The following is a 17,622-nucleotide window of genomic DNA, read 5'->3' as shown; positions in this document are numbered from 1 at the left end:
ACTCCTAAAAACACTGTAAAGTCAAAGGATTGTATCGTTAGTGGTCACTTCTGACACAGCGTCCGGAAATCCTTTTCAAGCTCAGAAAGTAGTGCTAACTACCTAGTCCCCTAGGCCCCTTTTCCAGGAGTGAAGATGGTGAAGCCGGCCTCTGTAAACATGTCTGTGCCTACCTTTGATCTTATAAGCCTGCCCTTTAGGACTCTACCCTCAAAATAACTCTTTGATAAAAGCACTAAATGCTATGAGATTGGGGCAGACGGGTTGGAGGCGGGGACCCAGATGCAAACACCTGCCCGGGGTGGGAAGGAAGAATGAGCCATATCAGGGCTGCTGACGCTCCGCCCACGTCGAGCTGGCCCCGCTCCTCTCGCGGGCCTCCCTTAAAACTTCGCGGGGGCGACAGGGGCGCGGGGGCCGGGCCGGCGGCGCAGCTGCAGCGCGGAGCCCGCGGGCCGCCGGGGCCGCTCGAGCGGGCCGACGTCTGGCGCGGGGCCGAGCCGGGACAGGGGGCGGCGGGCGGCGGCGGGCTGCGGGCCGCGCGGGAGCCGCATGTGTGCATGGATCCGGGCGCCGCGCGGCAGAGGCGGGCCGGGAGCGGCCTGGGCGCAGGCTCCCCGGCGCTGTCGGGCGGCCAGGCCCGCCGGAGGAAGCAGCCGCCCCGGCCGGCCGACTTCAAGCTGCAGGTCATCATCATCGGCTCCCGCGGCGTGGGCAAGACCAGCCTGATGGAGCGCTTCACCGACGACACCTTCTGCGAGGCCTGCAAGTCCACCGTGGGCGTTGACTTTAAAATCAAAACTGTAGAGCTAAGAGGAAAGAAAATCAGATTACAGATCTGGGACACGGCAGGTCAGGAGAGATTCAACAGCATTACCTCAGCCTATTACAGAAGTGCCAAGGGTATCATACTGGTATACGATATCACCAAGAAGGAGACATTTGATGATTTGCCCAAGTGGATGAAGATGATCGATAAGTATGCCTCAGAAGATGCAGAACTTCTCTTAGTTGGAAATAAGTTGGACTGTGAAACGGACCGAGAGATCACCAAGCAGCAAGGTGAAAAGTTTGCACAGCAAATAACCGGGATGCGGTTCTGTGAAGCAAGTGCCAAGGATAATTTCAATGTGGATGAAATATTCCTGAAACTTGTTGATGACATTCTGAAAAAGATGCCTCTGGATATTTTAAGGAATGAGTTGTCCAACAGTATCCTCTCATTACAACCAGAACCTGAGATTCCACCAGAACTGCCTCCACCAAGACCCCATGTCCGATGCTGTTGATTTGCTACTTTGGAGACAAAGTGGAAACAATTCCTGGAAAGGGGAATAACTCTATTCTGCACTACAATCATTTTGACAATTTCCTTTCGCACTTTGTAATCCAAGTCAGAGCTATACACTAACTTGTAAATATGCAAATATGCAATCCTGGGTAAGTTTTGGTTATAAATTCCATATTTCCCTCCAAATTACTATATTTCATTCATAACCCCAGTGTCTAGTGCACATACACTGGGAAACGTAGTACTTCGAATATGAAGAATGGAAGAAATACAAGGTATAATGTTTCTTGAAATAAATAATATAAATGTCCTTGTTAATTATATTATGAGGACAGAAGCTATTCTGATAAGAAGAGAGAATGTGGTGCTTTGCTTACTGTTTTAAAGAAAATTTGTAAAACTAAAGACTTTTTGAAAAATGCTATCTTAAAGTGCTTTTTCTTTATTTACAAGACATTTCCCCCCCCCCCAGCTGTAGCATCTTTGAAGTATTGGAGTATTTCTGCCACAAAGCTCAGATCCATTTACAGCCATCATGTAAGATTATTTATTAATGTTATGTAATTGTAGAATATTACTGGTTTAAAGAGACTGAATTTGACTTGGTCTAAGGCTGCAGAATTGTTGTCATGGTTTCCTGACAGACATACTCTGTACTTTCAAGAACTGCAGAGATTCAGTAAAGTGTTTTTGAAACTATAGTAGATGATTTTAAAACAATGCTGCTGCCTGAACAAATCCTGTTTAAAGGAATTTTAAAGAGATACATTTTACTATATCAAAGAGCATACCTGTATTTGCCTAAACATTCTGTACCTTTGTAATGATAGGACCTCCCCCTTCTGGTAAAGCTTATTCCTAGTAAGACTCAACCGTGCTCATTTTGTTTTGTTTTTTTTTTTTTGGCGGGGGGTCTGGTAATGAATTTGTGAACTCTGTCTTTGGTATATCTTTTATTAAACTGCACTGTTTTGTTTAGTCAAAGTAAATAAGTAATTATGTATTTGAAAAAAAAAAAAAAAAAAAAAAAAAAAAAAAAAAACTTTGCGGGCGCGCCTTGGGCAGGCGCAGTGCTGCTGGAGCCTCAGCCGCGCAGGCGCAGTAGCGGGGAGGGGGAATGGCGTTGTTGTTTCCTTTTGCCGTTGCGGCCGAGGGTGATCAAACCTTGCTGATGTGGGAGCTGAACTTTGGGCCCACGGCCGAGGCCTTGCTTGTGAGCCGGGGCCAGGGCGGAGGGAGGGAAGAAGAAAGCCGCCCAACCTCTGGCCGAGAGTTCCGGAGTCCTGCCTTAGCACTTCACCCGTGCTGAATTACCTCCACTTCCTCTCCCGCCTTGAGGTCTCCGCTAATTTCAGGCCACATTGAGTGCAGGGAAGAGGAAAGAGGGTACCCCAGAGTCAGCTAGCCCAGCATGTTTCCCAGAGACCCAGAAAACTCAACAACCAGCACAAGCTGTCTTCTAATGCTTCTCAGATCTTAGTTTCATGCACTTAACTTGGCGTGGGACACCCACCCCTCCCCACCCGCCAGCATTCTCTGTTCACAGTATTCTCCCAGTTTGGCCTTCTGTATTCAATCCGTGTCTTCTCAAACTCTGCGGTGGCCTGTCCTAGTTACTATGCCATCATCAAGTTTTATTCAGCAAGGGATGCTCACAGTGCCCAAAAGGCATGCGACCAGAAGCTGGTTTTTAAGAAATCTCCAGTGAAGGTGGGTCCGAATATGGAATTCCTAGCCCCACACGAATGAAGAGCTGAATTCAATAACAGGCCAGCGTTTGCATGGTACTTTGCTTTACAGAATGCTTTCAGGTGTATTGCCATACTGATTCTCCACTCTCCAGTTTCTTTTAGATGAAGAGATTCAGGATGGTTGACATGCTTAAGGAGCATGACGATAATTGTTGGAGCTAGAGGTCAGACAGAAACTTAATGATGTTGAACCCCATGCCACTCTGGACTGCCCCTAAATTTGAGAAATCTTCAAAAGAAGATAAGTCTTGCTTATGTTTACTTTTATGTGGGTTTAAAATATTTGACCCCGACAATCTCTTTGGCCAGTTGTATAGCATAAAGAATGCTTTGTCATCATTATCGTCATTACTATCAAATGCCTATTCAGAACTCCCTTCAGTTTCCAGAAGATAGGCAAAACATACTTTAATGCATTATAGAAACCATAAATCCATATTGACATACTAACCAATTTTACTTTCCCAGATCCCTACAACTATATCTTATTATGTGCCTCAATGTCTCAATTAAACCACCTTTGCATTTTAAGGACCATTTCAATTTCTCTAAATGAGTGAGGCTTAGACTTCCCAAACCTTTTGCTTTATAATTGTATGTCTTCATAAGCTTTTTTTGATTGGCTACTTGATCCTTCCCACTTCTCTTGCTGCCTATTCTTGTCCATCTTCCTTTCCTCATTGATTTAACCTTGATCTAATTTGAGAACTCTCCTCAGTAGTGACTCTAGGTATAATACTTCCACTTCTGCCTCCTGTTTGACACCCTCTTCAATACTGGCTTTACTCCCTGTGATTGAAATGATTACCTGTCAGATCTTTAATTTGCAAACTAGGATCTGCTTGCTTGTAACCTATGACCATTTCATGTAGCCACTCAGATATTACAGATGCTACTGGAAAACTTATGAAAAAGTTGTTTGGTATAAGTTTGTAAATAATGAGTTTTTAGTGCTCTTCAGACATTAAAACCACTTCATAAACTTTAGGTTTTTAGGTTTTCACAGCATAAAGCCCATCACTGATAGATTGCTAAGAAAATGTTCCACAAGTCAAAATATAGATGAGAAGAAAGAGGGTGCATATCAAATTTGGTTTATTTATTGATTTTATACAAAGCTTTGTGTTACTATCCCCCAAATTGTTATCTAGTTTAATTAAATTGATCTTTTATACTTTAGCAAATCCACATAATTCCTGTCTTTTTTGCCTTTTATAGCTACAGTGAAGAGAATAATATTTAAAATAAAATCAAGGAAAGACCCGAGGGACCTGACAGGTTTTGTCAGCAGCATGAAGGAAAATGGTCTTCAGTCAGAACTGTGGCAAGGTTATCCACGGTCACGTCTGTCTACCCCTTAGGACTCAGCCCTTCTGAAGCTCTCTGGTTGTCCAGAAAAGCTTCACGATGACCCACCATACAGGCCAGCCTCTGCTGCTGCACTCTACGTTCAAAAATTAGTCCTCATTTCTCCTTCCCAGCAGGCAGGTTCAAGTGGGGAAAGTAATCTTTATTTACTCATTCTTTCATTCCTTCATTCAACAGACCATCAATCCCCTGTTATATGCCAAGAACTGTGCTTATTTTTTTTTATTAATAATAAATTTTATTTTGAAATAAGTTCTATCTTACAGGAGCAGTTGTAAAAACAGTACAAACCCCCTACATAGAATTCCATCATACCCTGACCCCCTACCCTGATACCCTGATCCATCACCTTTAAGATCCTGTCACACCACTCTTTCTTTCCCTCCCCCTCTCCCTTCCTCCCTCCCTCCCTAACACCCATCATCTATTGCTCTATCTTCTGAACATATGGGAGCAAGCTGCACATATCTTTGAACAGGCAATATAATTCACATATACCTTTCCCATGGACAAGAACATTATTTTATGCAATCTCATTAAACGCAGCTAAGAAGTTCAAGAAATTCAACATTGATATAAAGCTTACATTCTATATTTCCTTTTTTTTTTTTTTTTTTCTTGTGTCCCAGGTGTGTCCCTTTGAGCCTCCTCTCCTCTGGCCTCAGATCCCGTCCAGGATCATCCTTGGCATTTAATTGTCGTCTATTTAGACTGTCTTTTTTTTTTTTCAATTTTGGAAAGATATATATAGCCTAAATCTTCCTATTCCACCCCTTCCTAGCATTCCCTTAGTGGGATTAATCACATTTAGAATGTTGCAATGCTATCACCTTCCGACCATCCATTTCTAGAAGTTTCCCTTCACCCCAAACCAAAACCCCTACTCTCATTTCTTAACTCCCCATTGCCCCTTCCCCCACTTCTTGGAACCCCTACTCTACTTTTCATCTCTTTGGTAATATTCTTTGATACTTTCTTTCTGTTTACCATGGGGGTTAAATTTAACCTCTTAAATCTATAACAATCTTGTTTTTCTTTGAAACCAACTTAACTTCAATAGGACATGTAAACTGTTCCTATACTACTACATTCCCCCACCTTTATGTAGTTCTTGTCAAGAATTACATATTTTACATTGAGTCCAAAACCACTGATTTATCATTACAGTTTATGTATTTTAGATCCTGTAGGAAGTAAATAGTGGAGTTATAAATCAACCATACAGTAGTATTGGTCTTTATATCTACCATGTGATCTTTACTGGAAATCTTTATTTCTTCATGTGGTTTCAGTCAATTGTTTAGTGTCCCTTCCTTTCAGCCTGCTTAGGACTGATCTACTGGTGATGAAGTTCCTCAGCTTTTGATTGTCCGGGAATGTTTTCATCTCCCCCTCATTTTTATCTTTCAGGTGTTTGTGAATTCTCCAAGTCTCTGATGGTTATTGACTTCTATTTGTATTCCATTGTGGGCAGAGAATGTTCTTTGAACAAATTCATTTTTATATTTTTTATTTTATTGAGGCTTGTTTTTATGTCCCCGCATACAGTCCATTCTGGAGAAAGATCCGTGATCACTAGTGAAGAACGTGTGTCCCAGTGACCTGGGAGGTAATATTCTATATATGTCTGTTAAAAGTCTCTATATCTCTCTTTCATTTCTTTGTTTCTCTGTCGGTAGGGCTCGCTTTAGTATCTGAAGTAGGGCAGGTCTTTTATTAGCAAACTCTCTCAGCATTTGTTTGTCTGTGAAAAATTTAAGCTCTCCCTCAAATTTGAAGGAGAGTTTTGCTGGATAAAGTATTCTTGGTTGGAAATTTTCCTCTTTCAGAATTTTAAATATGTCATGCCACTGCCTTCTCACCTCCATGGTGGCCGCTGAGTAGTCATTACTTAGTCTTATGTTGTTTCCTTTGTATGTGGTGAATTGCTTTTCTCTTGCTGCTTTCAGAACTTGCTCCTTCTCTTCAGTATTTCACAGTCTGATCAGAATATGTCTTGGAGTGGATTTGTTTAAATATATTTTATTTGGAGTTCGCTGGGCATTTATGCTTTGTGTATTTATATTGTGTAGAAGGTTTGGGAAGTTTTCCCCAACAATTTCTTTGAATACTCTTTCTAGACCTTTACCCTTCTCTTCCCCTTCTGGGACACCAATAAGTCTTAAATTTGGACGTTTTATTTTGTCTATCATATCCCTGAGATCCATTTCGATTTTTTCAATTTTTTTCCCCATTCTTTCTTTGTTCTTTCATTTTCTGTTCTGTGCTCCTCGAGGAGGTTGAGTTGTTGTTCAACTTCCTCTAATCTTGTATTATGAGTATCCAGAGTCTTTTAATTTGGCCTACAGTTTCTTTAATTTCCATAAGATCTTCTATTTTTTTATTTACTCTTGCAATAATATCTTCTTTATGCTTTTCTAGGGTCTTTTTGTTGTTGTTGTTGTTAATTTCTTTTTTTTTTATTAAATTCAGTTTTATTGAAATACATTCACACAACATACAATCATCCATGATATATAATCCACTGTCCATAGTATGATAACATAGTTATGTGTTCATCACCACAATCTGTCTCTGAACATTTTCCTTACATCAGAAAGAACCAGAACAAGAATAAAAAATAAGAGTGAAAAAAAACACCCAAATCATCCCCCCATCCCACCCCATTTATCCTTTAGTTTTTATCCCCATTCCTCCACTCATCCATACACTAGATAAAGGGGGTGTGATCCACAAGGTCTTCACAATCACACTGTCACCCCTTGTAATCTACATTATTATATAATTGTCTTCAGGAGTCCAGACTGCTGGGTTGGAGTTTGGTAGTTTCAGGTATTTACTTCTAGCTATTCCAATACATTAAAGCCTAAGAGGTGTTATCTATATAGTGCATAAGAATGTCCACCAGAGTGACCTCTCGACTCCATTTGGAATCTCTCAGCCACTGAAACTATTTCGTCTCATTTTGCATCCCCCTGTTGGTCAAGAAGATACTCTCAGTCCCACGATGCCAGGTCCACATTCATCCCCGGGAGTCATACTCTGCGTTGCCAGGGAGATTTACACCCCTGGGAGTCGGGTCCCACGTAGGCGGGAGGGCAGCGAGTTCACCTGTCGAGATGGCTCAGTTAGAGAGAGAGAGGGCCACATCTGAGCAACAAAGAGGTACTCAGGGGGAGACTCTTAGGCACCATTACTTACAAGTTTAGACTCTCCTTTGTGGTAATGAGCTTCATAAGGGCAAGTCCCATGCTCGAGGGCTCAGCACATCAAACCGCCAGTCCCAATGTTTGTGACAACATATGCTAGGGGATCAGCATCTCAAAGTTTAGAGATAGGCCTTACACTTCAGGGATAGAGTTAACTGCTGTAAGAGCTTACAATCTAGGGACTATTACAATTACTGTGTCCACGTTAGGCTATGTTCTAAGATTCAATTCTGAGTTTACACATTGTAGTTAGTCCATATTGGTGAGGCATCATCCCTCTCACCATGTTTTCTCCAACACTTTTACTCCTATATATATATTTTCCTACAATTTTATAGAGTTATATTCACATACCATACATTTATCCACAGTGTACAATCAGTTGTTCATGGTTTCATCATAAAGTTGTACACTTATCACCACAATCAGCATTTGAACATACTTATTACTACAAGAAAAATTGTGTTTTTTTGTTTTTTGTTTTTTTTTTTTAGCAATAAGATAAAATGATAAAAAGAAAAATAACATGTCATACAATACAATATACTACTAAGGACAGCAAATAACACCACTACCAAGAATCCCATATTACTTCCCTATATCCCCTTCTCATATACATTTAGCATTGGCGTATTGCCTTTGTTACATTTAATGGAGGTATATTACAATGTTACTGTTGACCATAGACTCCAGTTTGCTTTGATTATGTTTTTTCCTGAATACCATCCCTTTTTCAAATTTCTACATGGTTGACATTCATTTGCTTTCCCACATGCAAAAACATTTTTATATTTGTATATTTAGTAACAGTCATTGGCCACTCCAGTTTTTGCCACGTTATACAGTCCCAGTCTGTATCATCTATCTTTACCTCTGGTGTCATACATTATCCTATCCCACCTCTTTCAGCTTTACTCACAGACATCTTTGTTCAGTGTACTTACAATACCGTGCTACCATCACACAGTATTATCCTGTCTATTTCTGGATCTATGCAATCAATCCTAAACATTCTGTAGTCCTTCAGCATCAAATGGCTGATCTCTGCCCTCTTTCTATCTCCTGGTCACCTGTGTTGTCAGCTTTTAACTCCCAAAGTTTGTTCATTAATGTCTGTTCATATTAGTGAGACCATACAGAATCTGTCCTTTTGTTTCTGGCTAACTTCACTCAACATAATGTCCTCAAGGTTCATCCACATTATTACATGATCCATGTCTTTGTTCTGTCTTACAGCTGCATAATATCCCATCATGTGTATATACCACAGTTTGTTTATCCACTCGTCCTTTGATGACATTTGGGCTGTTTCCATCTCTTGGCAATTGTGAATAATGCTGCAATAAACATTGGTTTACAAATGTCTGTTTGTGTCTTAAGTTTCAGTTCCTCTGAGTATATACCCAGCAATGGAATAGCTGGGTCATATGGCAAATCTATATTTAGCTTCCTGAGGAACCTCCATACTGTCTTCCAGAGTGGCTGCACCATTCTACATTCCCACCAACAATGAATAAGTGTGCCTCTTTCTCCACATCCTCTCCAGCACTTGTCATTTTCTGTTTTTTGGATAATGGCCATTCTGGTAGGTGTGAGATGATATCTCATTGTGGTTTTGATTTGCATTTCCTTAATAGCCAGTGAAGTTGAGCATTTTTTCATATGCTTTTGAGCCATTTGTATTTCCTCTTCAGAAAAATGTCTGTTCATGTCTTTTGACCATTTTTTAATTGGATTGTTTGTCTTTCTGTTATTGAGATGCAGGATTCCTTTATATATTCGGGATATTAAACCCTTATCTGATATGTGGTTTCCAAATATCATCTCCCATTGTGTAGGTTGCCTTTTGACTTTTCTGACGAAGTCCTTTGATGTACAAAAGTGTTTAATTTTGAGGAGATCCCATTTGTCTATTTGTTCTTTGGTTGCTCGTGCCTTGGGTGTGAGGTCTAAGAAACCACCTCCTTTCACAAGATCTTTAAGATATTGCCCTACATTTTCTTCTAAGAGTTTTATGGTCTTGGTGCTAATGTTTAGGTCTTTGATCCACTTTGAGTTAATTTTGGTATAAGGTGTGAGATGGACATCCTCTTTCATTCTTTTGGAAATGGATATCCAGTTCTCCAAACACCATTTATCGAACAGGCTGCTCTTTCCCAGTTGCTTCGGCCTCACTGCCTTATCAAAGATCAGTTGTCCATAGATGTGAGGGTCTACTTCTGAACACTCAGTTCGATTCCATTGATCAGTATATCTGTCCTTATGCCAGTATCATGCTGTTTTGAGCACTGTAGCTTTGTAATATACTTCAAAGTCAGGTAGTGTGAGACCTCCCACTTCACTCCTCTTTCTCAAGACATTTTTGGCTATTCGGGGCACCTTACCCTTCCAAATAAATTTAGTTATTTGTTTTTCTATTTCTGTAAAGTAAGTTGTTGGGATTTGAATTGGTATTGCATTGAATCTGTAAATCAGTTTAGGTAAAATTGCCATCTTAACTATATTTAGTCTTCCAATCCATGAACATGGTATGTTCTTCCATTTTTTCAGGTCTTGTTCAATTTCTTTTAGCAGTTTCTTATAGTTTTCTATGTAAAGGTCTTTTGTGTCCTTGGTTAAGTTTATTCCTAAATACTTGATTCTTTTGGTTGCCATTGTAAATGGGATTTTTTTCTTGATTTCCTCCTCTTGTTGCACATTACTTGTGTATAGGAACACTACAGATTTTTGCGTGTTGATCTTGTAGCCTGCTACTTTGCTGTATTCATTGACTAGTTATAGTAGCTTTGCTGTAGATTTTTCTGGATTTCCTACATATAGAATCATGTTATCTGCAAATAGTGAAAGTTTTACTTCTTCCTCTCCAATTTGGATGCCTTTTATTTCTTTTTCTTGCCTAATTGCTCTAGCTAGAACTTCCAGCACAATGTTGAATAGCAGTGGTGATAGTGGGCATCCCTGTCTTGTTCCTGATCTTAGAGGAAAGGCTTTCAGTCTCTCCCCATTGAGTGTGATGTTAGCTGTGGGTTTTTCATATATTGCCTTTATCATATTGAAAAAGTTCCCTTCTATTCCTATCCTTTGAAGTGTTTTCATCAGGAAAGGATGTTGAATTTTGTCAAATGCCTTTTCTGCATCAATCGAGATGATCATGTGGTTCTTCTGCTTTGATTTATTGATGTGGTGTATTACATTAATTGATTTTCTTGTGTTGAACCAGCCTTGCATACCTGGAATAAATCCCACCTGGTCGTGGTGTATAATTCTTTTAATGTGCTGCTGGATTCAATTTGCGAGTATTTTGTTGAGGATTTTTGTGTGTATATTCATTAAAGAAATTGGTCTATAATTTTCTTTTTTGTAGTATCTTTGCCTGGTTTTGGTATTAGGGTGATGATGGCTTCATAGAAAGAGTTAGATAGCTTTCCCTCTTCTTCAATTTTTTGGAAGAGATTGAGCAGGATTGGTACTAATTCGTTCTTGAATGCTTGGTAGAATTCACATGTGAAACCATCTGGTCCTGGGCTTTTCCTTTTTGGGAGCTTTTTGATGACTGATTCAATCTCTTTACTTGTGATTGGTTTGTTGAGGTCATCTATTTCTTCTTGAGTTAATGTTGGTTGTTTATGCTTTTCTAGGAAGTTGTCCATTTCATCTAAGTTGTCTAGTTTATTAGCATATAGTTGCTCATAGTATCTTCTTATTATCTCCTTAATTTCTGCAGGGTTGGTAGTTATATTTCCTTTCCCATTTCTGATTGCATTTATTTGCATCTGCTCTCTCTTTTTTTTTGTTAGCCTAGCCAGTGGTCCGTCGATTTTATTGATTTTCTCAAAGAACCAACTTCTGGTTTTGTTGATTCTCTCTATTGTTTTCCTGTTCTCAATTGCATTTATTTCTGCTCTAATCTTTGTTATTTCTTCCCTTCTGCTTGCTTTGGGGTTAGTTTGCTGTTCTTTCTCTAATTCCTCCAGGTGGGTAGTTAACTCTTCAATTTTTGCTCTCTCTTCTCTTTTAATATAGGCATTTATGGCAATAAATTTCCCTCTCAGCACCGCCTTTGCTGCATCCCATAAGTTTTGATAAGTTGTGTTTTCATTGTCATTTGCCTCAAGGTATTTACTAATTTCTCTTGTAATTTCTTCCTTTACCCACTGGTTTTCTAAGAGGGTGTTGTTTAGCCTCCATATGTTTGTGAATTTTATGACCTTCTGCCTTTTATTTATTTCCAACTTCATTCCATTGTGGTCTGAGAAAGTGTTTTGTATAATATCAATATTTTTAAATTTGTTGAGACTTGCTTTGTGACCCAACATGTGGTCTATCCTAGAGAATGTTCCATGAGCACTTGAGAAAAAAGTGTATCCTGCTGTTATTGGATGTAGTGTTCTATAAATGTCTGTCAAGTCTAGTTCATTTATCATACAATTCAACATCTCTGTTTCTTTAGTGATCCTCTGTCTAGATGTTCTATCCATTGATGAGAGTGGTGTACTGAAGTCTCCAACTATTATTGTAGAGGTATCTATTTCTCCTTTCAGTGATCGCAGTGTTTGCCTCATGAATTTTGGGGCATTCTGGTTTGGTGCATAAATATTTATGACTGTTATGTTTTCTTGATGAATTGACCCTTTTATTAATATATAGTGTCCTTCTTTGTCTCTTTTAATTGTTTCGCTTTTGAAGTCTAACTTGTCTGATATTAATATAGCTACTCCTGCTTTTTTCTGGTTGTTGTTTGCATGAAATATCTTTTTCCAACCTTTCACTTTCAGTCTATGTTTGTCCTTGTGTCTAAAGTGAGTTTCTTGTAGACAGCATATAGATGGGTCCTGTTTTTTAATCCATTCTGCCAGTCTGTGTCTTTTTATTGGGGAGTTTAATCCATTTACATTTAGTGTTATTACTGTAAGGGCAGTACTTTCTACTGCCATTTTGTTTTTTGGAATTTATATGTCATATCTTATTTTTTCCTCTCCTTTTACCTTTCCTGATAATCTTCATTTCTGCACTCTTCTCCAACTCTCTCTCTCCTGTCTTTTCCTATCAGCCTGTAGCGCTCCCTTTAGTATTTCTTGTAGTGCCGGTCTCTTATTCAGAAACTCTCTCAGTGTCTGTTTGTCTGAAAATGTTTTAATCTCTCCCTCATTTTTGAAGGAAAGTTTTGCTGGGTATAGAATTCTTGGTTGGCAGTTTTTTCTCTTTCAGTATCTTAAATATATCATGCCACTGTCTTCTTGCCTCCATGGTTTCTGCAGAGAAATCTGTACATAGTCTTATTGACTTTCCCTTGTATGTGATGGATTGCTTTTCTCTTGCTGCTTTCAGAATCCTCTCTTTGTCTTTGACATTGGACAATCTGACCAGTAAGTGTCTTGGAGTAGGTCTATTGGGATCTCTTCTATTTGGGGTACGTTGTACTTCTTGAATCTCTAATTTTCTGTCTTTTATAAGAGTTGGGAAATTTTCAGTGAATATGTCTTCTATTACTCTTTCTGCCCCTTTTCCCCTCTCTTCTCCTTCTGGGATACCCATAACACGTATATTTGTGAGTTTCATGTTGTCACTCAGCTCCCTAAGACCCTGCTCATATTTTTCCATTTTTTTCACCATCTGTTCTTTTGTGTGTATGAATTCGAATGACCTGTCTTCCAGTTCACTGATCCTTTCTTCTGCCTGTTCAAATCTACTGTTGTGTCCCTTCATTGTGTTTTTCATCTCCTCCATTGTGGCCTTCATTCCCATGAATTCTGCCATTTGTTTTTTTAAGTTTATGAATTCTTCTTTATGGTCAGCCAGTGTCTTCTTTATATCCTTCAGCTCTTTTGCTATATCTTCCTTCATTTCATCAAATTTATTTAGCATTAGTTGCCTCCACTCCTGTGTCTCAGCTGAGCTATTAGTTTGTTCCTTTGGCTGGTCCATGTTTTCGTGTTTCCTGGTATGGCTTGTTATCTTAAGTTGTCTAGGCATCTGATTCTCTTGATTAGTTTATTTTGGAGCTTGTTTTCTGTCTTTTACCTAGTGGTTTTCTTGTTGGTTGGCTTTGTTTTCTGGCCTCTGTTATTCAGTTCAGCTTATTCTAGACCTCTAACTTAGGTTCTATTTAGTTGATCAGAATTTTTCCCCTCTTGTTTTTTTCTGTTTCTTGCTCTGCCTCTATGTAACCTTTTTGTGAGTGGGTGTCCTCAGATATGGTCAACCCTAGTCAGATTTTCCCAGTCTAGTGAGGCCCAGGTCTCAGTGGGAGGGTATGGAGTTTTCCTGAGAATGAGACCCTCCTATGAGGCCTTTAGAATTGGTGCTTTTCCTCTCCTGTCCAGCAGGTGGCGCTGGCAAGCCCGCAGCTCCCCCACCAGTGTAAGGAGGTGTGGAGCCTTTAGTTCTCCTGGTGACTCTGATCCTGTCGGGGGCATGGCTGACTGAAGCAATGTTTGCTGCGATCTCAGCTTTTCCTCCAATTCCAAACTTGTGTCCAATGTGTGACTGGTTACTGGAGACCCCGAAAACACTGTTTCATATAGTTATTGGGTAATTGCCAGCTGCTCTAGGGGAGAGACGAAATTCTGCTCCTCACCACTCCACCATCTTGCCCCCAGGGTCTTTTTTATGTCTTTCATATTCTGTGCCATGCTCTTCTTCAAGTCTTTTATATCCCGTGCCATGCTCTCTTTGCCTGTCTGTAGTTCTTTGATTAATTCTGCCAGGAACTGTGTGTCTTCAGATCTTTTGATTTGAGTGTTTGGGTTCGGGTTCTCCATGTCATCTGGTTTTATCATATGCTTTAAGATTTTCTGTTGTTTTTGGCCTCTTGGCATTTGCTTTACTTGATCTCTAATTTGTTTGAATTGCAGTTTGGTGACATACACTTTCTCTAACTAACCAGCAGATGGCGTCCGTGAGTCACCTATTCCCCTCAAGTCAGTTATCCCCAACTTTGTGTTATGTGGGGATCTGATTCTTTTGGGGTCCAATTGGTGTACTTAATTTGGGTGTGTTGTCGGTGCTGTCTGCCCTCAATGAGGGGCGTGTGCCTGAGTGGTTAGGGAGGAAGGGCAGGTTTAACAATCAAACCTCCTGGGTGTTCCCAGAGAGTTAAGGCTGTTCTCTGCCACTGACACAAAAGTCCTTGCTATTAGCGTAGGTTCCCTGGGATTTCTGAGCAGTTCCCCCTCCCTGCTGTGCTTTTCCAGGACCTGTGTTGGGGGGGGTGGGGGGCCGTGCCACATCACAAGTGAACGCCGGCCTCCAGGGAAGCCCTGGGCCGCCGGGCTGTGTAGGGGCATTCCCAGCCCGCTTCAAAGATGGTTGAATGGGACGCGTTAACTTCTCCCTTTCCGCACAGCTCCGCTCTCCCAGCTCCAGGACAATCAGCCGTGGGTGTATTCAAGGCCACTGTCCACGGCCGATATTGTGTCATATGAGCGGTGCTGTGGGAAAGACTCCCTGTGAGGCTGGGTTTCTTGTCTCGGTTCTGTGCTGTGTGTTCAGCCCTGGGCAGGAGCAGCCCCACTCGCTGGGGTGACGGCCGCGAGACTGAGCTTCTCAGCTCGGCTGTGCTGTGTGCTCGGCCCTGGGCAGGAGTAGCCATGCCCGCTGCAGTGACGGCCGCAAGGCTGGGTTTCTCCCCTTTGTTTCCCTGGACCCGAGACAATCTGCAGTGGGTGTGGGAAGGAGTATCCTCCACCCCAGACACCGAGGTGTTAGTCCAGACCGCTCCTGTCTTATCTGCAGCTGTTCCGGGGCTTCTCTCTTTTAAGAAACAAAAAACAAAAAACAAAAAAACACGCCAGCCCAGCGTCTCCCCCCACTGCAGCGTGGCCGATGGGTCAGCCTACTCACTCACTCGTTTCAGAATGCAGATTCCTGGTTTCACCAAACGCATGTTCCCTGTGGCTTTAGCAGAACTTGTCCGGCTGGTGCTACTTTGGAAGTGGTGTTCTGGGTCCTTTCTGGTTTTTTATCTAGTGTTTTCCACGGAGGTGTTTTTTTCTCTGTCTCACCTAGTCGCCATCTTAGGTTCCTCCTCTGTGCTTATTTTTGAGAATGAGAGAAGAATAAGATGTGGTACCCTATGGTACTCAAGGAGCTTATAAACTAGTGATAGAGGAAGATGCATAAACAAATCAATAAAAAATAATGCTTTGACTTTATTTGTATTGTTAGAATTTTTACAGTAAATATATTCACCTACTACACTTCTATTTACAAATGAAATAGACATTTAAGAAAGAACTAATGATGCAAGAAATCCCCAGTAAAGTGTAAATTATTTAGAGAATTAACACTGGAGATATTTACATTCTCAAGAGCTTGTTAATACCAATGAACTTCTAATTGTTTTAATTGCTAGTAATACTTATAGAGGTATATGTCTTGCCCCTTCTGATAGGGTTAGTAACTTGGAGAGAGGGAGGCTGCAGATTGAGGTCCCACCTTGGCAGTGGTTCCATCTTACCTGCTTTTCAGGTCATATTCTCAAGCAGGAGGCAGGAGTTACTGGGTAGGAAGACAGAAACAGTGCACTTTCTTGCTTTTTTTTTTTTTTTTTCATTTTATTGGGATTGTTCACATACCATACAGTCATCCAGAGATCCCAGGTGCACAATCAGTTACCCATGGTACCATCATACAGCTGTGCATCCATTATCACAATAATTTTTTTTCAATTTTTAGAACATTTTCATTACTCCGGAAAAGAAAGACAAAAAGAAAACTTGAATCCTCCTATACCCCTAACCACCCCTCCTCCATTAATAGTATTGGTATAGTACCTTTGTTACTGTTGATGAAAGAATGTTAAAATATTATTAACTGTAGTACATAGTTTGCAATAGGTTTATTTTTTTCCCTTCAAAAGGTCACTCTCAGCAGCACTGAGTTCCCTCTGCCCTTCAGCTCATTTATATGGCTCCACTGATCAAGGCCCACCCAATGGGCGGGCCAACACTCCATGCAAATTATCCAATTAGTCATCACCCACAGTTGGGTGGGGCACATCTCCACAGAAACACTCAAAGAATTACAAACTAATCAACACTGATAACATCTGCCCACACAAGATTACATCAAAGATAATGGTGTTTGGGGGACACAATATATTCAAACTGGCACACGTGACTATATAGGGAACAATGATTGTTTCCTTAGGATAGAATGTGTGGTATGTGAACAAAATCAGCTTAAAAGAAATGGGTTGATGAAGAAACCTTGAGGGCACTATAGTGAGTGAAATAAGACAGACAAAGACAAATATTGCAGGATCTCACTGATATGAACTGATTATAATATATAAACTCATACACATGAAATATAAGTTACCAGGATGTAGAATGAGGCTAAAGAATGGGGGATGATTGCTTCTTATGAGCAGAATGTTCAACTAGGGTGAACTTAAATGTTTGAAAATGCACAGGGGTGATGGTAGCATGTTGTGAGAATAACTAACAGTGCTGAAAGGTGTGTGAAAGTGGGTAGAAAGGGGAAGCTCAGAATCATGCATGTCACCAGAAGTAAAGTTGATGGTTAAAAGATGGGAATGTATAAAACAGTGAATCTTGTGGTGGACAATGTCCATGATTAACTATACAAATATTAGAAATCTCTCTCATGAACTAGAACAAATGTATGACACTATAACTAGAAGTTAATAATAGAGAGGCATATAGGAAAAAATATATACCTATTGCAAACTATATACTACAGTTCTTAGTACTGTAACATTCTTCAATCAACAGTAACAAATGTACTATAGCAAAACTATGAATCAGTAATGGAGGGGGCGTGGTTAGGGGTATGGGAGGATCTGAGTTTCCTTCTTTTGTCTTTATTTCTTTTCTGGAGTAATGAAAATGTTCTAAAAATTGAAAAAAGTTTGTTTGATGGATGCACAGGTATATGATGGTACCATGGACAATTGATTGTACATTTTGGATGTTTGGATAGTTGTATGGTATGTGAACAATCTCAATCAAAAGAAACACACACACACACACACACACAC

At 40.3% G+C, this 17,622-nt stretch overlaps 1 protein-coding gene across 1 annotated transcript; it reads left to right on the top strand.

The window, feature by feature from the left end:
• The first annotated feature begins 490 nt into the window (after positions 1–490).
• LOC119514234 (ras-related protein Rab-12) lies at positions 491–2,252 on the top strand. Its single transcript, XM_037809910.1, has one exon. The coding sequence runs from the start codon at positions 561–563 to the stop codon at positions 1,287–1,289; it is 729 nt and encodes a 242-aa protein (XP_037665838.1). The 5' UTR covers positions 491–560; the 3' UTR covers positions 1,290–2,252.
• Positions 2,253–17,622: the final 15,370 nt, after the last annotated feature.

The sequence above is a fragment of the Choloepus didactylus genome, chromosome 18, assembly GCF_015220235.1.
Source record: "Choloepus didactylus isolate mChoDid1 chromosome 18, mChoDid1.pri, whole genome shotgun sequence".
NCBI lineage: Eukaryota > Metazoa > Chordata > Mammalia > Pilosa > Megalonychidae > Choloepus > Choloepus didactylus.
The sequence above is the reverse complement of the archived record's forward strand: the minus strand, read 5'-3'. Positions and strand labels throughout refer to the sequence as shown.

What these genes read in the sequence shown, in the direction of transcription:
- LOC119514234 (XM_037809910.1), top strand. Translation starts at nt 561, where the DNA reads ATGGATCCGGGCGCCGCGCGGCAGAGGCGGGCCGGGAGCGGCCTGGGC.